Raw genomic sequence first — 24,874 nt, 5'->3', positions numbered from 1 at the left:
TATTTTTTCTACTGATCATAATCCAATATGATTTTTAAACTATGTATAAGACCAAAATGTAGATACAACAAACGTTAATAAAAAAAAAGTTGGTTTAGGATGGATTTCGGATGATATGAATAAATGTATGTAACATTTGGGCAGTATAGTATGGTGCCGGGGCACTGAAGGCCATTCACTAACAGCATTGCAATAGAATATATGAATTTTATTCAGACAAAAATAATTATTAAATGCTTGCATCAGTCCTATTTGGTAATCAAAACCTATATACCAGATTTAAAGTGTACATGTCAGATTTGACTTCTCAACGCATAAGACGTACTACCATTTTCCCTCTCCAAATCTCTATTCTCATATACATATAGTTGCATTCTAATGATACTTTAATCAAGATACTACTACTACTCATAAAATAACAAACTTCACTCTATAAAAACTTTTTTTTTTTTTTTAACTGATACAAAATATATCATTACATGTTCAAGGAAGTGTGTTGATCTCTTCAGTCAACTATGGAGATATTTCAATATTTATTACCATGCAAGACTTTCTAGAAACAAAATTAAAATCCTACAAAAACTAAACTCTGAAATTTTATGAATCAGTTAAGGTTATAAATAAACAATGAAAGTAAAATTAAATATATTAAGAATAAAAAAAATACTTTGCATATTATACAATTTTAAAATTACTAAAGTAGTGCAATATTACTATGGGTAACTAAGCCTTTTAGGGTCAAGTCCCTTTGTTTTTACAGCAAGCGTAATTAAACCATCCAGGGATTTTGTTGATATTACAATAAACTTCTTATCTTTTATATCAATTACTTCCAGACTCACACCATCTTCAATTGGTACCTCCTGGTACAGACGAAATCCCTGTTGGTTAAAAAATATATAAACTACAATAATAAATATTAATGATCATGAAAAACTAAGCTACCATACTTGCTCTTTTATTACATTGAAAACAACAGAGAATAAATTAATGGTAGAGCATAAATGACTTTGAAGAACTTATTCATCATACGTACAGGCAAAGATATGCTTATAAATTACTAATAAAGTTTAACTTAATTTCTTGTAACAAAGAATCCCGCTATTCTCTCAAATCACACAAATCTGAAAATACCTTTGTAAAGAACCCTGAATAAGAAAAGTAAGCAACATTTTAAGATGCAAGCATAAAATCTAATAGAAGAGGAAATAAGTGTATGTAAGACATTAGTTATTTTTCAACTTACCTCAATTGGGATGTACTCATAAACATAGAGTGCTCTGGATATCTCTGAGAGTAACAATAAATACAGAGTACTATCAATGGTAAAGCTGGCCTGATCCACTATACCATAGGCCTCAATAAACTGGAAAGTTTCAAAAACCTCTGCCTTTTTTGAATATTGATAAATCTGGAAAAGAGTAACTTTTTACTAGATGCATCCATACACAAGGGTTTATACTAAGTGATTCATAAAATAACTACTACCATAACACAAACTGTTATATAGCACTAGGATAATCCATGATAACGACGATGTTTAAAATCCTGATTATGGCAATCCTGCAATGACATTTAAAAACTTGTTAAACTGGGCAAAAATAATTTCAATTTGGAATACAGAAAACTGCTTGAAGTATTAGAGTTTTAAAAACTATAACAATAACTTAAAAAAAATAAAGCTTATGGTAAAAACTAAAGGAAGTAAAATAATAAGCACAGTCAGATATGTGACTGCGATTGTAGGAAAGGCGTACCAAAGGTAACTTACAGCACACAAGAGGCACTTAGGATTCCACAATATGTATACAGTAATATTTCCAAAACTCCTATGTATACTAGAGGAAATGGGGAAAGAGGGGGAGAAGAGAATGTGACAGATGGACAGGTCTCAAGAAGTAGTACAGAAATACCTCAAACGCAAGGAGAAGTTTCGCATAAGTTTGGCACAGTCTCTAAAAATGCTAATAAATGCTTGCTTCTACAGTTTGAACACTAAATATGACCCTAATCATGCTCCCTAAGTATTAAGCTAACTTGTAAATGAAATTGAAGTTACTGTAATTTGATTCAAAAGTTAGTTTAATACATTACCCTTAAAAAAGAAATAACTGGTTGGCGTAAAAATAGTTACAGTAACTACTACACACAAACGAATCCATTTTCGTACATATACTAATTCATGGGATGCCATTTTCTTTTTCCCTCAGAGTAAAAGAAGTTTTCTTTGCGTCACTAGGTAAACTGCATAAGTTAGTCATCACTAAGGTACACAATTCAATAAAATAAAGAAAAAATGTATGTACATACGTAATATTTGCAGAGGGTGAAGGTAAAATTCAATCAATCTAAAATCATGAACTAGTGTGAGGGCTAACTATGAGAGAGAGAGAGATGAGAGTCGAGAGAGAGAGGAGAGAGAAGAGAGGAGAGAGAGAGTAGAGAGAGAGAGAGAGAGAGAGAGAATGTCATGTGAGGTAAAACTCTGGAGGGGTATCTTTTTAAAAAGTGCGAATGGGATCACATCTTCTGAAAGTATATTAACTGTATGGGCTGTAATTACGTAACACATACAAACAGATTGTACAGGTACTTTTCTCCGAGGTTAAGAAAGTAATTTTCACAGAATGACAACTTTGTTTTGTCTCTGATATGTTTTATTAGTTGATGATCATGGAGATCTTATGGTAGCAAACACTGTGAATTACATACTAATGCTTTTATATTATTTTAAAAAATATAAATAGAATACACAAAATCTCCATACTGATTTTACACTTAAAAAGCATGAAAACTTATACTAACTGTAGTATACTAGTGCGTACTTCAGAAATTTAACAGTTTCTGGGGGGATATCATTTTTTAAAAGTGCAGTAACTTTGTGAATGGATATTGCATCTTGTAAAACTACGTACTATATACACTAACTGCAGGTGCTGTAATCACCTTTGTATCATATTTATGCATGTACAAAAATGAAAATAATACATTTTTAATTTTTAATAAGGATTTTATAGAGAAAAGCTTTAAAACTTAAAAATTTACATCATAATAAATTAAACTAACACTTGAATAAATTAAACTAACACTTGGAGGATTCGCAAATTTCATGCTATTGTGAAGAACTCGTGTATGATAATCAGTTAGGTTCCCATGAAAAGTTTACTCTAGTGATTTCGCACAAATCGAATTGCATAAGTTTGGGGTATTACTATAGTGTACTTGTGTTATTTTGGGAACACACTGGATTATGAAGCCAGAGGTGAAAAAGCAGTATGAAAGAAAATAGTAGCTGTAAAATGAATTACATCATGGTAAAAAGTGCTAAACTGTACTTGTACATCAAAATGCCCTTTTAATACAGGAAGCAGACTTATGATGGGTAAGTAATAAGTACATCTCAGTTTAACTAGACCACTGAGCTAATTAACCCTTAAACACCTAGTGGACGTATTATACGTCAACTAAAATTGTCTGTCGGGTGCTTAACTGACATACGATATGTCGACTACAAAAAGTTTTTTTAAATATTTGCGGAAAAATAGTTATAGGCCTAGTTTGCAAAAAAATTTTAAATCACACGCCTTGAGGGATGCTGGGAGTTCACGGATCAAGCTGTCGTTTTGTTTACAAGCATTACCCTGGTGCACATGCGCGAATTTCTTTCTTCTTGCACTAAAAAGCATCAGTGACACATCTCAGAAATTCTTTTGTCGGTTTGTTGTAATTTTTGCACCGTTTTATATTAGCCGTTACATAGAGTTTTATGTATAACTGAATCACGAAAGTTAGGAACGTGATAAATCCATAAAAAAAGATATATGCCATGAATTACATCATGGTAAAAAGTGCTAAACTGTACTTGTAGATCAAAATGCCCTTTTAATACAGGAAGCAGAGACTTATGATGGGTAAGTAATAAGTACATCTTTGCCCTACTGATAGATTCGTTAGTTTTGATGCATGTTCTCTTTTTACTAAAGTCCCTATAGACTCTATTTTAGAATATCGTAGTAATGAACTAAGTCAGCATGAATTACCTCTACCTACAAGTCACGTTATTTCACTCACGAGTTTGTGCATTTGATTGTAAGTTTATATTCAATGGTGAATTTTATCAACAAATATTTGGCATGGCAATGGAAAATCCTTTATCACCACTACTCTCAAACTTGTACATGGAATTCTTTGCAAAATGCTACTTACCTAATATCATTTATATTCCAGTACAGTGGTATCGTTATGTTTATTATATTTTAGCTGTTCTGCCTGTTGGTATTGATGTAAATGATTTACTCTCTAAATTAAATAACCAGGTACCATCGATTAAGTTTACTCTACAATTAGAAAAAAGACAATTGCCTCCCTTTAGATGTTTTGATACATAGAGAACCATTTCAATGTCAATTCAGTATTTATAGGAAACCGACCAATTGTCAGTCCCCAATATTTGGATCAAGAAATTGAATACATAAGAATAATAAGGAAAGATTTATGCTATCCTTCACACACATTAGATATTTGTTGCAATAAAGCCCACAAAAAGTGTTAGTGAAAGTAACATGCAAAAAGAAAATTCTAAGAACATTCTCAGTTTGCCTTATTTTAACGGATTTGAAACCATTAAATCATTGTTAAAAGCTTTTAATGTCAACTTTGTTTTTTCCTATAACTCACTAAAAGGAATGTTAATAAAAAATGGCCCCAGAGAAAGCAACAACATAATACAGGCAGTCCCCGGGTTACAATGTGTTCAGGTTACGACGTTCCGAGGTTAAGGCGCTTCTCAATTATATTCATCAGACATTATTTCCAGGGTTACGACGCCTTCAACACTCTTCTGGCAGATGAAATATGACACCAATAATACAAAATAATCAATAATTGAAGTTTTTTTTGATGAAAAATGCAGTAAAAATGAAGTTTACATAGTTTTCAGTGCACCCAAAGCATTAAAAGTAAGGTTTTCTTAGGATTTTTCATGATGTTCCGGCTTACGACTATTTTCGGCTTACAACGAGTCTCAAGAACGGGACCCGCGTCGTAACCCGGGGACTGCTTGTATATAAAATTCCATGTATGGATTGTCCCTCATTTTAGCTCGGACAGTCTAGCATGGGCCTAGAAATAAGGCTAAGCCAGCATAAATATTCTGTAAAAACTGGGCAAACATCTAATGCAATATTCATTCAAGTGAAAACAACCACTGAATAAATTGGATTGGTAGTTCAGTAATTGCAAGGTCAAGAGATGTCTTATCACGAAAACTTTTAGAATCTGCTTCAATACAACTTACTTTTCATTGTAATTTCAATGTTAGTCGTGGCCTTTTTCATTTAGACCCTTGTATTTGTAACATGTTTAAGAATGACCTCAAAGATATAATTACAGACTTAAATAAAAATTAGTTGCCTTAGAGTTATCTTCATTGTAATGTATGTCTAATATGTATTGTGAATATGGTTTTGTTTACCAAAGTTCTGAATAGCTGTCACCTATAATCCTTTAATTGTCTTGTCCTTGTATCTGAGATGATTGTCTTAAACTTTTAATTGCACCCATTGTTTATGCTTGTTTGGGAAGGTTACTCATCTTCCAGGTGTGTCGGATTCTAGGTACTAATCTCTTTATAATCCCTATCTGTCAGTTATACGAATCTTCTTGTTTTGTCTTTTTCTTCATGTATGTCAATTCATCTGCTTAGTAAAGGACGTTTGAATGTCGAAAGGTCTTGCGGATACTCCGTTGTTTATTTTCCTTCGTGGCATATATCTATTTATAAAGTTTTATATATGAAAACGTGTGCAATTTCATGTAGAATACAACAAAAAACAACCCATGGTTGTAGCTTTTATAAGTTTTGAATTATTTTCATATAAATAACGATTAGTGCCAAATTTTCAACCTTTGGTCAACTTCAACTCGACCGAAATGGTTGAAAAATGCAATTGTAAGCTAAAACTCTTACTGTAAAAATTATTTTTTTTTTCCTATTTTTATTATGTTCCAATAATGTTTTAGTTCTAATGTCATTTTGTCGTCGTCATCCCCATTCGCCATCTTTCTTTTCGTAGCCGCTGCCTTAGTTCACGGCTGAGACTCGCACAGGGTGGAGGTGAGGGTGGTCTTTGTATTTGTTTACTTTATTTCAAAAATATAGTGTTTTGAAGCCATTTATATTATTGTACAATGTTAATCTGTTATAGCCAGTCATTGAGAATTAGTGCAGTGTTAAATGTATGTAATTTTTTTTTGTTTATATATGGCTTTTGTTTCTGTTTTCAGCTTCTGGAGTAGAGGTCCTCTCCAACCTTTACCCACGAAGGATTTAATTTGAAGTCATATGAAAGTCAATTGTTCATCTGTTAATGTTCATTTTCAAAATGCTATAAGAGTGTTAAACGGTGAACTGTGAGTTTTTTTTTTTTTAATAAATATTGTTATGGTTTTTTATAGAGTTTCTGATTGCACCTCGACTTAGGACCATCCCATATGTCATGCTTAGCATGGTTTATTAAATAAAAGTGTTTGAAAAATATTACACTTACATTCTAGTAATATTCAATAATTTACCTTTACTTTGCAACAAATTGGAAGTCTCTAGTACAATATTTTGATTTATGGTGAATTTTTGAAAAAAACTTTTTCCTTACATCTGCATGCTGTAACTCTGCCGAAAATAGAAATTCTTTCATCGTTTGTTGTAATGTTTGCACAGTTTCATATTAGCCATTACATAAAGCTTTAAGTCACGATGTGCCAAAATTTCAACCTTTGGTCAACTTTGACTCAACCGAAATGGTCGAAAAATGACAATTTGTCGAAAATTGCATTTTTCCTAACTATACAATCCTGAGGTCTTTTAACAATAGGAAGGTAACTAGCGGCAGCTGGGACGGTCGTAAGCTTCGAACAAGGGGAGAACGGTAGTTAACTGCTTGTCTGATCGTGCGCGCGCCCGAGAGGTGAAGAATCACTTTTGCTTTAGGCCCATGCAAAAAGTTGCAGAGTGAGGGGTGGCATGAGGTGGGACTATATGTAAAGGACCTCAGGTTTGTATAGTTAGGAAAAATGCAATTTTCGACAAATTGTCATTTGTTCCGATACGTAATACAAACCCTCGGTCCTTTAACAATAGGAAGACTCACTTCTTGGTGGGAGGAATCTGAGTCTTTTTGGTGAACAGACTGGTGTTCGTCCAACCCTGGAGTGCCTCCCTGGTCGTAAGAGCAAGGGAGGGATCCAAACCTCTGTCCGATTGATCGGGGTGTGCACCGCAGGATCAATGGTCAGACCTCTGGGCCAAGTACTAAGAGAGAGGCAAACGTATCTCTTCGTACCAGCAAGCAAGAACTTGTTCCTGTTTGCAAGAGACAATCATAAAATGATGGGTTGTCTCAAGTTGGCATCCACTTCCTCCCCCTTGTTGGAGGAAGTGGTGGATATTTACTCCTATCCCTACTGAAAGGGATAGGATGGTGCTCTATTGAGTAGCTCACCTGCATCTCGTCCTTACCCAGCAGGGTGACGACCGTGTCCCTCTACCCAGAGGTAGAGGGAAGAAAAAGATGGGAAGAGGAGCCAGTCACTCTCATTCCTCATCCATTCTTACGGTCACACCAGGACTCGATGCTGTTCAGCCTGCTAGGGTCTGGGTTAACTACACAACGTGTTGAGCAACCACCACGGTTCCCAAGGAAAAAGATCCAAGGAACTGTGGGCAATATCCCCCGAAGGTAGAAGGAGGTGCAATGCGGTCCGGTTGGACCAGCCCCTGCCTTCACTACCTGCGCCACGGAGAAGTTCTTGCGGAACGCGAGAGAATGATGAAGAGGCGTCCACACTCATCCTGGGTGTCGAGTTTCTTCAGACAGCTCCGTCGCGCCTTCACAGGACAAAGCAGCATAGCCTTCGTATCGGAGGCGGTGAAGTCCATTAGGGAGGGTATTGTGAAGGACTCGAACCAATCGTCAGTTACCGAAGGGTTCTGAGTCTTCGCTACGAAGATCGGTACGAAATCGAGCGTCACAAATCCCCATCCCTTTGTGCTTGACTTCTCAAGAGAAGTCATGCAGTTACCTAAGACGAAAAGAAGGGAATAGTCGTATGACCTATCCCTCTTCTCGACTTTGGTTATGTACAGTACTCATACTGACAAGCTATTAAGACGAAGTAATGATTGTTCTGGAACAACCGAACTAAGTCAACAGCATAGTTCGTAACTGACTCGGGCGCTCTGACAGCTGCCGACTGACTGGTTCGGAATCAGTAGAGGCAAGTTGTCCAAGCATCCGGGTAAGTCACGTGACCTTCGCCCTTTAAAGAGTTATGCTGAGAGACCAAACAAATAATATATTTGTTAGTCACCAATGCCGGACGGCGCGGCGATGATTCTCTTAATGCATAAGCTCAAAAGGCGAAAGTCAATTGCCTTCAAAAGACCGAGGTCCCTGATGGCAAGAAAATCTCATAGACGTTGAATCTCAGCTTAAGGAGAAACACCACTATGTGACGTTGAAGACGAAGGTAGGCAATGAATGCAACCTACGTCTTCCAGCTGAATCGAGAGAAGGAATCTCAAGATTCTAAACCTGTGCTTACAAATGACTGAAAACGCTAACCGCCATTTCATTGCTGTCCGGTGTGCAGTGAAAGTGGGCGTTCTTCAGTAATGAAACACAGGGGAGAGCCGCCTGAAGAACTGCTTCTCATGGGCTGAACGTTTGGAAGTAGAGCTGGCAGGTGTGGGAGTAGGCGATGTCTTTCAATACATCTGCTAATCCGGGGTGAACAATGAACAATTGCACACCTCCGAATACAAGATATTTTGAGGACAAACTCAGATTCCGCAAAAATCATTCGCATTATCGAGATACGATGCAGCAAGAGACTATTACAGAATTCTGTTACCGTGCGGTAAACAGAAAGATGAGAGTCGAATAGATATCTCTGTTTAAAATTCTCGCAATACCGAAGACGATGAATACTAGCGTCACAGCAGTAGATGGTCATTCATGTATGCGAGAATCCCCATTAATCAAGAGACTTAAGTCCGTGATTGTTGGGCAGAGATACGGTTGGTATTCAATCAAAGCAGGTGAGAAAGACATAACCAACCGTCCATCTTGAAGCGGCAGCTGGTACTGAAATGCCTCGGGCAATTCAATACGCAGTAGCTGTCGCTGACTCGTCATCCTGAGTTGCCAAGTAATCCTTTCCACGAAGGAATGCGTTCGGCTAGAACCATCGAGCATAAAAAGATATGCTCGAGCAATTATATTTATGCGAAACGAATTTCGGTAAATATAAAAGCTTAAATGGTGTTGTTGTGACACCTTAAGTATATAAAATTGAAACTGGAAACTCCTGGGAGGTTGCAGGCAACCCCGAGTTGCAGTTCAATTAGAATACTTCTCGTCTAAGTCGCAATCCGTAGAATAACCAGGATATGCGCCTACCCCTCGGACCATTCAACTGCTTAGCAGAATCATGTCGCGAGGTTAATATACGTAGTATATTTGTAGGATTCTGAACAACGATCTCCATCCTAAATTCTTTCCTTCAAGAAAACAAAATAAGGATTGGAGATCGACCACCTTCGATCTCTATCAAAGAGAGTGAAGAAGTCTTCCTCGAAGGAAAGCTTCAATGGTGAACAGAATACTAAGACGATATTTCAAGCCAAACTGGATATTCACGTCCGTTCTTCTCTATTCCAGGTTGGTCGCCTACTGTGAGATAGTCTTCTTTCAGCAGCAGTCTTCTTCCTAATGCTAGAAATTCCAGGAATTCGAGCATAGGTGAGGTTCCCGATTATCGTGTAACATATCGGGGATTCTCGTCTCGCTCACTTTGGACCGTGGTCTCACATAAGTGTTTGGAGATCGTAAGAAACTCGAACACTCTGAATGCGCTAGAAATTCCGTAGAATTCTAAGGAGTCTGCGAAACCCCCACCGAATTCGTCAAACGACATCGGCTGGTGGTCCTCTCGATTCCCGTAGAAATCGAGAATGGGGCAGGATCCCTCCTCAACGACCGGGGCTTACGTCAGGTAGGATCCGAAGGTCCCCCCGGGTAGCGCAGTCCCCAACGTGGGATCCTACAGAGAAATCTCTGTAGGATCCCTCCCCTTTCCCTCGTAGCCGTAAGGAGAGAGGGAATGGGGGAGGAATTGGATACTCGCTCGCCTTCCCAGTGGAACTAGCAGTTGGAGAAGATTAGGAGCAGCCATCGCCTTGCGGCGATGGCCTCTCAGAGTCTGGGAAAACGTATCGTCAGGAGAAAACGTTTTCCCGAGGAGGGTTACGAACTCTCACTGTAGGTAAGGGTCTGCCGCCACTGAGAACGTCGTCTGGGTGGGGCTGATCGACACCTGACAGGAAAGAGCCGATACCGTCCTCCGACTCATTCCAGTCCTCGTCGAGGTCGAAACCTCTCAGGAGGACCGAAAGAGTATTTAAATACGGTGTCCGAAGACACGTAGAAACGCCGCTATCACAGTAGAGGAGGTGGAAGTAGCTTGATCGACCGGCCAGAACTGAGAGAGCCTTCTTGTCCGGAGACGAGAGACACTGGTTCAAGACAGAATCGGCAAGCTCCGATCGCGGCAAACCCACCGTCGGTTTGGGTTCCCTCTCGGGCCCCAAAACGACTTGAGCAGAGACATGGGCTCTGCTGGTGGGAGCGGCGATCCTTCCCCCAGGTCGTTGTGCTGACGAATCAGTGCAATAACCTGGGCAAAGTTACTCTGAATCTCGGAAGTTACAGCGTCTTGAGGAGTAGGACCGTCCAGTCCCTCCAACAAGAGCAGCTCCCAAGACCCTCCTCCTTCAGAAGAAGGACCAGCAACAGATCCTGACGGTTGCCGTCCAATCACTTGCGCGTACGTCCTGGCTGGTCCTAAGACCATACCTGGTCACGTGCGGCGTCGTGACGGGATCGTGAGCGGCGCATCTCTCACGATCACTCCTATATACCTCGCTCTTCCTGGCGTATGCCGAGGAAGTTGAAGGTATCGGAGAGACAGAACTGACGCTACCCCCTCCCCCCCCTGACGGTCGCCTCCCAATCACTTGCGCGTACGTCCTGGTTGTCCTAAGACCATACGTGGCACCTGCGGCGTCGTGACGGGATCGTGAGCGGCGCACCTCTCACGATCACTCCTAGCTACCTCGCTCTTCCCGGTGTAGCCCGAGGAAGTTGAAGGTAGTGGAGAGACAGACCTGACGCTCCCCCCCCGCTCGCTGGCAGGACCAGCGTACGTGGGGGGCTGCAGCCGATCACCAAACCCGCGGTGGGGATCGATCTGCAGGCCTGGCCGTGCCGCTCACCTGTGGCGAGCGGCTCGACTGAGCACGTCGACCCCGGTCCCGTGCGTCAGACGAGCTGCTGCTGGTTACCGTATCCGCCCGGTCCCTGTGGGAGCGGCGGTCAGGTGTACCCTGCAGAGCTCACTTTCCGCGGTAGACCGCCGGTGAGCGTCCGCGGCGGCACGTCAAACCGCTGGTACCAAGCCGAGGCTGGTTACCGTCGGTCGAGGGGACCTGGTGGGGGACCTCTTCCCAGCCTCAACCGTGGTCGGTCAGAGGACCGTCACGTCCACAACCCGAGGTACCGGCTGGTCGCTACGAGAGCGGCCAGCTGGCCTGGCTGAGAGTCATCTGAGCGGCTCTCGACAGTCTTCTACTCCGTGCCTCGGTCATGACGCTGAGCGAAACTCAGGCGTCTTAACTTTGGCTGCACGGTCACCCGAAGGAGACCGTACACTCGGAACTTCTCGCGGACGAGAAACCGAGCCGGTACCTGGCTTAGCAGCAGAGCTGCCAAGACCAGGCGAGGGTGTACCAGCGGTAGCCAGCACACCCTTGGTCCCCGTCTTCTTCTTCTTCTCAGAAGAGGAGACGGGCCCCGTTCCCGAAGGAACAGGAGGACCAGCAGAAGAACCCCCCCGTCACACCGGGAGTGAGACGAGCCCTTCGGAAGTTCCCGAAGGGAGTCTTTCTTAGGGGGCCAAAACCCCGGGTTTACCAGCTGGTCGCTGCGGAAAGAGCACCGCTGGCCGTGGCGAGAGTTCACCTGAAGTTGGTTCTCAGCCAGCCTTCTGCTCCGTGCCGCGGTCTTGGCTCCGAGCGAACTCTGGCGCCGAAACTTTGGCTGCACGGTCTCCCGAGGGAGAGCGTACACTCGGGATCTCCCGCGAACGAGAGACCGAGTCGGAACCTGGCGTAGCGGCATCGCCGCTAGCACCAGGCGAGGAAGTACCAGAGCTAACCGATATCCTCTCGGTCCCGTCTATCACTTCCTTACGGAAGGGGAGACGGGCCCCGCTCCCGAAGGAGCAGGAGGACCAGCAAGAAGGACCCCCCGTCCCACCTCGGTGGGGACGGGCCCTTAGAAGTTCCCGAAGGAGACTTCTTAGGGGGGTGGGGGGGGAGGCAGCCTTCTTCTTCTTCGGCTTATGGGCCTTAGAAGTCGAAGGGGAAGAGGCAGCAGCAGACGAAGACGAAGATGACACCTTCCGCTTCTTCGTCAGCTCACGCAGGACAGTCGTCAGGTCCTCCATCCAGGCAGGAGTCGGGCCTATTGCCGAAGCAACACGGCCCGACTGCACCTGTCCGGAAAGACCTGGGACTGGGGAAGACACACCATGGGCAGGACCAGCATGGACAGGCGCAGGAACCAGGAGCGACAGGAACAGCAACCAGCTCAGGAGCGGCAGGAACAGCGGCAGCGGTAAACACAGAAGGGACAGCCAAGCCAGTAGCGGGAACCACATCAGCGACAGGTACGGCAGGCCCAGCCATCGCCTCGTAGAATCATCGGCAGCCAGCGGGAACCTGGTTACTGGCGGCCGGTCCAGGGGCGAGCTGCTGGGACAGCGGAAGTCTGGGGCAGGCAACACGAAGAAAACACAGGCGGCGGCGGCGGCATACCCCTCCTCGGTACGGCGGCGACCGGCCCCTAGTAGCGGCAGACGGCGTCACCGACACAGCATGAAGTTGTAGTGGAGACCGCTCCAAGATCACCGCCCCAGACCTCGCTAGACGCTGCAGCAGATCGTGGATGCTAGGCACGCCCTGCAGCCGCAGTGGCCCATACCTGTCCAAGGTCGTCTCCCACGGATGTAGCACCTGCGGTAGCACAGACAGATTAGTAAGAGGGGTTCCCTCACGCACGGGGGGGAGACATGCCCCACCCCGAGCGCAAGGAAGACCCCAAATACAAAATACAACGAAGAATCTGAGCGGGGGGCAGGAAAGAAGACGAAGAATCGGATACCAAGGGAGTCGCGGGAGAGCTTTCCGACGACTTCCTGGCAGAACCTTCGCTTCCCCTACCCCCCGCACAGCAGTGAAAAGTAATATGAAAATGAAACAGAATACTGCACTTGCGATTCACTTCATAGAACTTAAAGGGGGGAAAGATCAATTCCCGGGTAAGAGCCCGGAACAAACTTGATCCATACTAATAATGATGCTATCATAAAATATATATGAAAATGAAACAGAATACTGCACTTGCGATTTTCACTTTCACATAAATAAATCGTAAGGATTAATTCCCGGGTAAGAGCGGAAATTGATCCAAAATTAAATTTGATGCAACTAATAAATGAAAATGAAAAGAATACTGCATTGCGAATCCACTTTCATTGCATTCTATTCATACAAATAAGAGGCTCATGCCGAGCGCAATCACGCTCTCGGCAACGAACGCACAGGGCAAAAATATAATGAAAAGATACTTACATCTTTCATACACACTTTAGCCCAAAAAAATACTGACTCGGCGCGAGTGCGCCCGCCCACCCTCGGCACCGAGCCATATAATCAAAGTCATTTCACGAAAAGAGCGGAAATCGCCGCATCTACGGCGATAGCTCCATGTTGATTCATAATTAGTAATGAAAATGAAACAGTGTACTTACAGTTTATTTCATTTTCAAGTCAAAACAAACCATTAGTAAGAAAAACATATAAACAAAGCATACGACGATGAAGTGGGCAGAGAGAGAGATGACGAACACGTCCTTCACACCCGCGGCCGAAAGCAAAAGTGATTCTTCACCTCTCGGGCGCGCGGGCGCGCGCACGATCGGACAAGCAGTTAACTACCGTTCTCCCCTTGTTCGAAGCTTACGACCGTCCCAGCTGCCGCTAGTTACCTTCCTATTGTTAAAGGACCGAGGGTTTGTATTACGTATCGGAACAAATGACAATTTGTCGAAAATTGCATTTTTCCTAACTATACAAACCTGAGGTCCTTTAACAAAAGGAAGTACAGTGGTCCCCCCGTATTCGTGGGGGATGCGTACCAGACCCCCCCGTGAATAGTTAGAATCCGCGAATGTTTGGAACCCCTATAAAAAGGCTAAAAACAGCCTATTTTGTTAGTTAAAACTTAAGAAAAACCACTAAAAATTTTCATACTTGGTTTTTTTAATAGTTTTATCACAAAAAGTGCATTTTATGATGAAATTGATAACAAAAACCAGGAATTTGTGGATATTTCTCATAGAAAAATACCGCGAATGCGCGAATTTTCCGCGAATAATGTAGGGAAACGTTCCCGAGAGAAATCCGCGAATGTGCGAGTCCGCGAATGTGTGAGTCCGCGAATCCGGAGAACGCGAATACGGGGGGTCCACTGTAGCTAGCGGCAGCTGGAACGGTCTTAAGCTTCGAACAAGGGGAGAACGGTAGTTAACTGCTTGTCCGACAGTAAACAAATCACTTTTGCTTTTGGCCCATGCAAAATACGCAGAGTGAGGGGTGACATGAGGAGGGACTATATGTAAAGGACCTCAGGTTTGTATAGTTAGGAAAAATGCAATTTTCGACAAATTGTCATTTGTTCCTGATACGTATACAACCATCGGTCCTTTAACAATAGGAAGACTCACTTCTTGGTGGGAGGAATCCGAGTCTTTTGATGAACAGACTGGTGTTCGTCCATCCCTGGAATGCCTCCCTGGTCGTAAGAGCGAGGGAGGGATCCAAGCCCCTGTCCGATTGATCTGGGTGTGCACCGCAGGATCAATGGTCAGGCCTATGGGCCAAGTACTAAGAGAGGGGCAAGCGTATCTCTTCGTACCAGCAAGCAAGAACTTGTTCCTGTTTGCAAGAGACAATCATAAAATTATGGGTTTGTCTCAAGCTGGCATCCACTTCCTCCCCCTTGTTGGAGGAAGTGGTGGATATACGCTCCTATCCCTAGTGAAAGGGATAGGATGGGGCTCTGTTGAGTAGCTCACCTGCATCTTGTCCTTATCCAGCAGGGTGACGACCGTGTCCCTCTACCCACAGGTAGAGGGGAAGAAAAGATGGGAAGAGGAGCCAGTCACACTCTCAATTCACATCATCCTTTTCTTACGGTCACACCAGGCACTCGATGCTCTTCAGCCTGCGCTGCAGGGTCTTGGGTTTCGCTACACGTGTTAGTTGCAGTTCAAGCCAAACCACGGGTCCCAAGGATAAACAAAAAGATTCAAGGACCTGTGGGCAATATTCCCGAAGGTAGAAGGAGGTTGCATGTGGTCTGGTTGGACCAGACCCCTGCCTTCAGTACCTGCGCCACGGAGAAGTTCTTGCGGACAAAGCAGCATCTCCTTCGCATCGAAGGCGGTGAAGTCCATTAGGGAGGGGATTGTGAATGACTCGAACCGATCGTCAGGGACCGAAGGGTTCTGAGTCTTTGCTACGAAGTTCGGTACAAAATCGAGCATCACGGATCCCCATCCCCTGGATGCTTGACTTCACAGGAGAAGTCATGCAGTTTCCTCAGAGGAAAAGAAGGGAATAGTCGCATGACCTATCCCTCTTCTTTCGACTTCGGTGATGTCCAGTACCATACTGGTCTGTCCGTCTGCAACGAAGATGTCTCGCATCCTCCTATCCCCATGCAGCGAAGTTCTCGGTAGTGGATAGGACCACACCGACACTCCATGGTGGGTGTCGATGGTATGGGTACTGTGACAAGCTATTAAGACGAAGTAATGATTGCTCTGTAACAACCGAACTAAGTCAACAGCGTAGTTCGTAACTGACTCGGGCGCTCTGACAGCTGCCGACTGACTGCGTTCGGTAGGAGGCAAGTTGTCCAAGCATCCGAGTAAGTCACGTGACTTTCGCCCTTAAAAGGGTTATGCCGAGAGACCAAACAAAAAAAAAAATAGTGTATTTGTTTGTCACCTATGCCGGACGGTGAGGTGATTATTCTCTTAAGGCATGTGCCCAACAGGCGAAAGTCAATTTGCCTTCTAGAGACGAGGTCCCTGAAGGCAAGGACATTCCATAGTTGTTGAATCTCAGCTAAGGAGAAACAACACTATGTGCCATTGAAGACGAAGGTAGACATTGAATGCAACCTACGTCTTCACAGACGAATCGAGAGAAGGATTCTCAAGATTCATAACCTGTGCTTACAAATGACTGAAAAACGCTAACCGCTATTTCATTGCTGTCCGGTGCAGAAGTCGTAGTTCCAATGAAAGCGGGGCGGCGTTTTCAGTAATGAAACACAGGGGAGAGCCGCCTGAAGAAAACGCTTCTCATGGGCTAAACGTTTGGAAGTAGAGCTGGCAGGTGTGGGAGTAGGCGATGTCTTTCAATACATCTGCTAATCCGGGGCGGGGTGAACAATGAATAATTGCACACCTACGAATAAGAGATATTTGAGGACAAACTCAGATTCCGCAAAAATCATTCGCATTATCGCAGTGCGGATGCAGCAAGAGACTATTACAGAATTCTGTTACCGTGCGGTAAACAAAAAGAAAGATGAAAGTCGAAGAGATATCTCTGTTGTAAATTCTCGCAATACTGAAGGCGATGAATTCGACGTCACAGCAGTAGATGGTCATTCATGTATGCGAGAATCCCCGTTAATCAGAGACTTAAGCCCGTGATTGTTGGGCAGAGATACGGTTGGTATTCAATCAAAGAAGGGGAGAAAGAAAACATAACCAACCGTGCATCTCGAGGCTTGGCAAACTGGTACTGAAATGCCTCGGGCAATTCAATACGCAGTAGCTGTTGCTGACTCGTCATCCTGAGTTGCCAAGTAATCCTTTCCACGAAGGAATGCGTTCAGCTAGAACCACCGAGCATAAAAAGATATGCTCGAGCAATTATATTTAGGCTAAACGAATTTCGGTAAATACAAAAGCTGAAATGGTGTTGTCGTGACAAAACCATAAGTATATAAAATTGAACTGGAAACTCCTGGGAGGTTGCAGGCAACCCCGAGTTGCAGTTCAATTAGAATACTCCTCGTCTAAGTCGCAATCCGTAGAGTAACTAACTGCTTAGCAGAATCATGTCGCGAGGTTAATATACGTAGTATATTTGTAGGATTCTGAACAACGATCTCCATCCTAAATTCTTTCCTTCAAGAAAACAAAATAAGGATTGGAGATCGACCACCTTCGATCTCTATCAAAGAGAGTGAAGGAGAAGTCTTCCTCGAAGGAAAGCTTCAATGGTGAACAGAATAACTAAGACGATAGTTCAAGCCAAACTGGATGTTCCCGTCCGTTCTTCTCTATTCCAAGTTGGTCGCCTACTGTGAGATAGTCTTCTTTCAGCAGCAGTCTTCTTCCCAATGCTAGAAATTCTAGGAATTCGAGCATAGGCGAGGTTCCCGATTATCGTGTAACAATTATCGGGGATTCTCGTCTCGCTCACTTTGGACCGTGGTCTCGCCTAAGTGTTTGGAGATCGTAAAAAACTTGAAAACACTGAATGCGCTAGAAATTCCGTAGAATTCTAAGCACTCTGCGAAACCCCCACCGAATTCGTCAAACGATATCGGCTGGTGGTCGTCTCGATTCCCGTAGAAATCAAGAATGGGGCAGGATCCCTCCTCAACGACCGGGACTTACGTCATGTAGGACCCGAAGGTCCCCCGGTAGCGCAGTCCCCAACGTGGGATCCTACAGAGAAATCTCTGTAGGATCCCTCCCATTTCCTTCGTAGCCGTAAGGAAAGAGGGAATGGGGGAGGAATTGGATACTCGCTCGCCTTCCCAGTGGAACTAGCAGTTGGAGAAGAGTAGGAGCAGCCATCGCCTTGCGGCGATGGCCTCTCAGAGTCTGGGAAAACGTATCGTCAGGAGAAAACGTTTTCCCCGAGGAGGGTAACAAACTCTCACTGTAGGTAAGGGTCTGCCGCCACTGTGAACGTCGTCTGGGTGGGGCTGATCGACACCTGACAGGAGAGAGCCGATACCGTCCTCCGACTCATTCCAGTCCTCGTTGAGGTCGAAACCTCTCAGGAGGACCGAAGGAGTATTTAAATACGGTGTCCGAAGACACGTAGAAACCCCGCTGTCGCAGTAGAGGAGGTGGAAGTAGCTTGATCGACCGGCCAGAACTGAGAGAGCCTTCTTGTCCGGAGACGAGAGACTCTGGTTCAAGACAGAATCGTCAAGCTCCGATCGCGGCAGACCCACCGTCGGTTTGGGTTCCCTCTCGGGCCCCAAAACGACTTGAGCAGAGACGTGGGCTCTGCTGGTGGGAGCGGCAATCCTTCCCCGAGGTCGTTGCGCTGATGAATCAGCGCCATAACCTCGACAAAGTTCCTCTGGATCTCGGAAGTCATAGCATCTTGCAGAGTAGGACCGTCAAGCCCCTCGAACAAGAGCATTCCGAGACCTCCCCCTTAAGGAGGAGGAACTGCGATAGACCCCTCTCGGATTCCTCCTGCCACTTGCGCGTACGTCCTGGTCGGTCCGAAGATCGTACCTGGTACTTACGGCGTCATGACGGGATCGTGTGGGGTATGCCCCTCACGATCACCCCGCTGTGCCTCGCTCTTCCTGGTGCAAACCGAGGAAGTTGCAGGCACGGGAGAGGAAGACATGACGCTCCTCTTTCGCTCGCTGGCAGAACCAGCGGGCTTGGAGGGCTGCAGGCGATCGCTACTTTGCAGGCCTAGTCGAGCTGTTTCCCAGGGAAACGGCTGGACCGAGAACAGCGGCCCCGATCTCGTGTGCAGAGGAGCTGCTGCTGGTCCCCCTATCTGCCTGGTCCCTGTGGGAGCGGCGGTCAGGAGACCTGCAGAGACCACTGTCGCGGTGAGACCGGTGCGTGTCCTCGCGGCGCGTCATACCGCTGGTACCAGCCGAGGCTGGCACCAACGAGGGAACCTCTTCCCAGCCAGCTCGTGGCTGGTCAGACAGTCACGTCTACCAGGGTTACCAGCTGGTCGCTGCGAGTCACATGAGCGGCTCTCACCAGCTTCTGCTCCGTGCCACGTACTTGGCGCCGAGCGAACTCTGGCGCCAAAATTTGGCTATACGCTCTCCCGCGGGAGATCGTATACTCGGAAGTTCTCGTGAACGAGAGACCGAGCCGGAACCTGGCGTAACGGCAGCGCTGCAAACACCAGGCGAGGAAGTACCGGTGGTAGTCGGTACGCCTCTGGTCCCCGTCTTCTTCCTTGCAGGAGGGGAGACGGGCCCTGTTCCCGAAAGAGCAGGAGGACCGGCAGAAGAACCCCCCCGTCCCACGGGAGTGGAACGAGCCCTCAGAAGTTCCCGAAGGAGCCTTCTTAGGGGGGAAACCCGGGTTACCAGCTGGTCGCTGCAAGAGCGGCCGCTGGCCTGGCGAGAGTCACCTGAGCGGCTCTCACTAGCCTTCTGCTCCGTGCCGCGTCTTGGCGCCGAAACTTGGCTGCACGGTCTCCCGAGGGAGAACGTACACTCGAGATCTCTCGCGAACGAGAGACCGAACCGGAACCTGGCGTAGCGGCATCGCCGCTAGCACCAGGCGAGGAAGTACCAGTGCTAACCGGTACTCCTCTGGTCCCCGTCTATCTCTTCCTACGGAAGGGGAGACGGGCCCCGCTCCCGAAGGAGCAGGAAGACCAGCAGAAGGACCCCCCGTCCCACCAGGGTGGGACGGGCCCTTAGAAGTTCCCGAAGGAGACTTCTTATGAGGCAGCCTTCTTCTTCTTCGGCTTATGGGCCTTAGAAGTCGAAGGGGAAGAGGCAGCAGCAGACGATGAAGACGAAGATGACACCTTCCTCTTTTTCCTCTTCCTCGTCAGCTCACGCAGGACAGTCGTCAGGTCCTCCAACCAGGCCGGAGCCGGGGCTATTGCCGAAGCAACACGGCCCGACTGCACCTGTCCGGAAGGACCTGGGACTGGGGAAGACACACCGTGGGCAGGACCTGCATGGACAGGCTCAGGAACCAGGAGCGACAGGACAGCAACCAGCTCAGGAGCGGCAGAACAGTGGCAGAGCGGTAGACCCAGAAGGGACAGCCAAGCCAGCAGCGGGAATCACATCAGCGGCAGGTACGGCAGGCCCAGCGATCGCCTCGTAGAATCATCGGCAGCCAGCAGGAACCTGGGTACTGGCGGCCGGTCCAGGGGCGAGCTGCTGGAACAGCGGAAGTCTGGGGCAGGCAACACGAAGAAAACAGGTGGCGGCGGCGGCCCTAGAAGCGGCAGATGGCGTCACCGACACAGCATGGGGAGTGTAGACCAGGCGGGGGGGAGCAGCATAAACGGCCGTGGGGTAGTAGTGGAGACCGCCCCAGACCTCGCTAGACGGTGCAGCAGCCCGTGGATGCTAGGCACGCCCTGCCGCCGCGGTGGTCCATACCTGTCCAAGGTTGTCTCCCACGGATTGTAGCACTGCGGTAGCACAGAGAGATTAGTAAGAGGGGCTCCCTCACGCACGGGGGGAAGACATGCCCCACCCCGAACGCAAGGAAGACCCCAAATACAAAGTACAACGAGGAAGCTGAGCGGGGGGCAGGAAAGAGACGAAGAATCGATACCAAGGGAGTCGCGGGAGAGCTTTCCGACGACTTCCTGTCGAGACCTTGCGCTTCCCCTAACACCCCCCCGCATCAGCGAGTGAAAAGTATATGAACATGAAAGCAGAATACTGCCCCTTGCAATTCACTTCATAGAACTTAAAGGGGAAAAGATCAATTCCCGGGTAAGAGCGGAAACTTGATCCTAATAATATGATGCGATCATAAATATATCTAAAATGAAACAGAATACTGCACTTGCGATTTCACTTTCACAGAAAATAATCGTAAAGATCAATTCCCGGGTAAGAGCGAAAATTGATCCTAATTAAAATTTATGCAAATAAATAAATGAAAATGAAAAGAATACTGCAATTGCGAATCCACTTTCATTGCATTCTATCATACAAAATAAAAGGCTCGTGCCGAGCGCAATCACGCTCTCGGGAACGAACGCACAGGGCAAAAATATAATGAAAAGAGTACTAACATTTTTCAATTACACACTTTCGCCCAAAATACATGACTCGGCGCGAGCGCGCCCGCCCTCGGCACAGAGACATAATTCAAGGGTTCAATTCATGAAAAGAGAGGAAATCGCCGCATCTACGGCGATAGCTCCATGTTGGTTCATAATTAAGTAATGAAAATGAAAACAGTGTACTTACAGTTTCATTTTCAAGTCAAACAAACCATTAGTAGAAAACACAATATAAACAGAGCATACGACGATGAAGCGGGCAGAGAGCGATGACGAATAGTCCTTCACACCCGCGGCCGAAAGCAAAAGTGATTTGTTTACCTACTGTCGGACAAGCAGTTAACTACCGTTCTCCCCTTGTTCGAAGCTTACGACCGTTCCAGCTGCCGCTAGCTACTTCCTATTGTTAAAGGAACGATGGTTTGTATTACGTATCGGAACAAATGCAATTGTAAACTACAGCTCCTACATTCTAGTAATATTCAATCATTTACCTTCATTTTGCAACAAATTGGAAGTCTCTAGCACAATATTTCGATTTATGGCGAATTAAAAAAAAAAAAATTTTTTCCTTACGTCTGCGCGCAGTAGCTCTGCCGAAAATCTCAGAAATTCTTTTGTCACTTTGTCATAATTTTTGCACCGTTTTATATTAGCTACTACATAGAGTTTTATATATGAAAAAGTGCAAAATTTCATGTAAAATACAACAAAAAAACAACACATGGTTACAGCTTTTATCAGTTTTGAAATATTTTCATATAAATCACAATAAGTGCCAAAATTTTAACCTTCGGTCAACTCGACTCTACCGAAATGGTCGAAAAATGACAATTTGTCGAAAATTGCATTTTTCCTAACTATACAAACCTGAGGTCCTTTAACAATAGGAAGGTAACTAGCGGCAGCTGGGACGGTCGTAAGCTTCGAACAAGGGGATAACGGTAGTTAACTACTTGTCCGATCGTGCACGCGCCCGAGAAGTGAAGAATCACTTTTGCTTTAGGCCCATGCAAAAAGTTGCAGTGAGGGGTGGCATGAGGTGGGACTATATGTAAAGGACCTCAGGTTTGTATAGTTAGGAAAAATGCAATTTTCGACAAATTGTCATTTGTTCCGATACGTAATACAAACCCTCGGTCCTTTAACAATAGGAAGACTCACTTATTGGTGGGAGGAATCTGAGTCTTTTTGGTGAACAGACTGGTGTTCGTCCAACCCTGAAGTGCCTCCCTGGTCGTAAGAGCAAGGGAGGGATCCAAACCTCTGTCCGATTGATCGGGGTGTGCACCGCAGGATCAATGGTCAGACCTCTGGGCCAAGTACTAAGAGAGAGGCAAGCGTATCTCTTCGTACCAGCAAGCAAGAACTTGTTCCTGTTTGCAAGAGACAATCATAAAATGATGGGTTTGTCTCAAGTTGGCATCCACTTCCTCCCCCTTGTTGGAGGAAGTGGTGGATATTACTCCTATCCCTACTGAAAGGGATAGGATGGTGCTCTATTGAGTAGCTCACCTGCATCTCGTCCTTACCCAGCAGGGTGACGACCGTGTCCCTCTACCCAGAGGTAGAGGGAAGAAACAGATGGGAAGAGGAGCCAGTCACACTCTCATTCACTCATCCATTCTTACGGTCACACCAGGACTCCATGCTGTTCAGCCTGCGAGGGTCTGGGTTAACTACACAACGTGTTGAGCAACCACCACGGTTCCCAAGGAAAAAGATCCAAGGACCTGTGGGCAAAATCCTGAAGGTAGAAGGAGGTGCATGCGGTCCGGTTGGACCAGGCCCCTGCCTTCACTACCTGCGCCACGGAGAAGTTCTTGCGAAACGCGAGAGAATGATGAAGAGGCGTCCACACTCATCCTGGGTGTCGAGTTTCTTCAGACAGCTCCGTCGCGCCTTCACAGGACAAAGCAGCATAGCCTTCGTATCGGAGGCAGTGAAGACCATTAGGGAGGGTATTGTGAAGGACTCGAACCAATCGTCAGTTACCGAAGGGTTCTGAGTCTTCGCTACGAAGATCGGTACGAAATCGAGCGTCACAAATCCCCATCCCTTTGTGCTTGACTTCGCAAGAAAAGTCATGCAGTTACCTAAGACGAAAAAAAGGGAATAGTCGTATGACCTATCCCTCTTCTCGACTTTGGTTATGTACAGTACTCATACTGTCAAAATATTAAGACTAAGTAATGATTGCTCTGGAACAACCGAACTAAGTCCACAGCATAGTTCGTAACTGACTCGGGCGCTCTGACAGCTGCCGACTGACTGGTTCGGAATCGGTAGTGAGGCAAGTTGTCCAAGCATCCGGGTTAGTCACGTGACCTTCGCCCTTTAAAGAGTTATGCTGAGAGACCAAACAAATAATATATTTGTTAGTCACCGATGCCGGACGGCGCGGCGATGATTCTCTTAATGCATAAGCTCAAAAGGCGAAAGTCAATTGCCTTCAAAAGACCGAGGTCCCTGACGGCAAGATAATCTCATAGACGTTGAATCTCAGCTTAAGGAGAAACAACACTATGCGACATTGAAGACGAAGGTAGGCAATGAATGCAACCTACGTCTTCACAGACGAATCGAGAGAAGGATTCTCAAGATTCTGAACCTGTGCTTAGAAATGACTGAAAACGCTAACCGCCATTTCATTGCTGTCCGGTGTGCAGTGAAAGTGGGCGTTCTTCAGTAATGAAAACACAGGGAGAGCCGCCTGAAGAACTGCTTCTCATGGGCTGAACGTTTGGAAGTAGAGCTGGCAGGTGTGGAGTAGGCCATGTCTTTCAATACATCTGCTAATCCGGGGTGGACAATGAACAATTGCACATCTCCGAATAAGAGATATTTTGAGGACAAACTCAGATTCCGCAAAAATCATTCGCATTATCGCGATACGATGCAGTAAGAGACTATTACAGAATTCTGTTACCGTGCGGTAAACAGAAAGATGAGAGTCGAATAGATATCTCTGTTTAAAATTCTTGCAATACCTAAGACGATGAATACTAGTGTCACAGCAGTAGATGGTCATTCATGTATGCGAGAATCCCCGTTAATCAGAGACTTAAGTCCGTGATTGTTGGGCAGAGATACGGTTGGTATTCAATCAAAGCAGGTGAGAAAGACATAATCAACAGTGCATCTCGAAGCGGCAGCTGATACTGAAATGCCTTGAGCAATTCAATACGCAGTAGCTGTCGCTGACTCGTCATTCTGAGTTGCCAAGTAATCCTTTCCACGAAGGAATGCGTTCGGCTAGAACCACCGAGCATAAAAAGATATGCTTGAGCAATTATATTTATGCGAAACGAATTTCGGTAAATATAAAAGCTTAAATGGTGTTGTTGTGACAACACCATAAGTATATAAAATTGAAACTGGAAACTCCAGGGAGGTTGCAGGCAACCCCGAGTTGCAGTTCAATTAGAATACTTCTCGTCTACGTTGCAATCCGTAGAGTAACCAGGATATGCGCCTACCCCTCGGACAATTCAACTGCTTAGCAGAATCATGTCGCGAGGTTAATATACGTAGTATATTTGTAGGATTCTGAACAACGATCTCCATCCTATATTCTTTCCCTTCAAGAAAACAAAATAAGGATTGGAGATCGACCGCCTTCGA

The 24,874-nt window shown here is 45.5% G+C and overlaps 1 protein-coding gene and 1 long non-coding RNA gene across 2 annotated transcripts in view; one reads left to right on the top strand and one right to left on the bottom strand.

Annotated features, from left to right (window-relative positions):
- The window catches only part of LOC135213537 (sodium/glucose cotransporter 1-like), a 289,323-nt gene extending 282,870 nt beyond the window's left edge, over positions 1-6,453 (top strand). The window contains exon 15 of the mRNA XM_064247470.1: positions 6,286-6,453. Coding sequence (XP_064103540.1) covers positions 6,286-6,297 — 12 coding nt within the window. The 3' untranslated portion in view covers positions 6,298-6,453. The remainder of the gene's footprint in view (positions 1-6,285) is intronic.
- On the bottom strand, positions 631-1,433 carry LOC135213538 (uncharacterized). Its single transcript, XR_010314159.1, has 2 exons — positions 1,247-1,433; positions 631-881 (listed from the first exon to the last, which is right to left on the bottom strand). It is a non-coding gene; the product is annotated as an uncharacterized LOC135213538 (long non-coding RNA).
- Positions 6,454-24,874: the final 18,421 nt, after the last annotated feature.

Source organism: Macrobrachium nipponense, chromosome 43, assembly GCF_015104395.2.
Source record: "Macrobrachium nipponense isolate FS-2020 chromosome 43, ASM1510439v2, whole genome shotgun sequence".
Classification (NCBI taxonomy): Eukaryota; Metazoa; Arthropoda; class Malacostraca; order Decapoda; family Palaemonidae; genus Macrobrachium; species Macrobrachium nipponense.
This window is presented reverse-complemented; position numbering and strand designations above follow the sequence as displayed.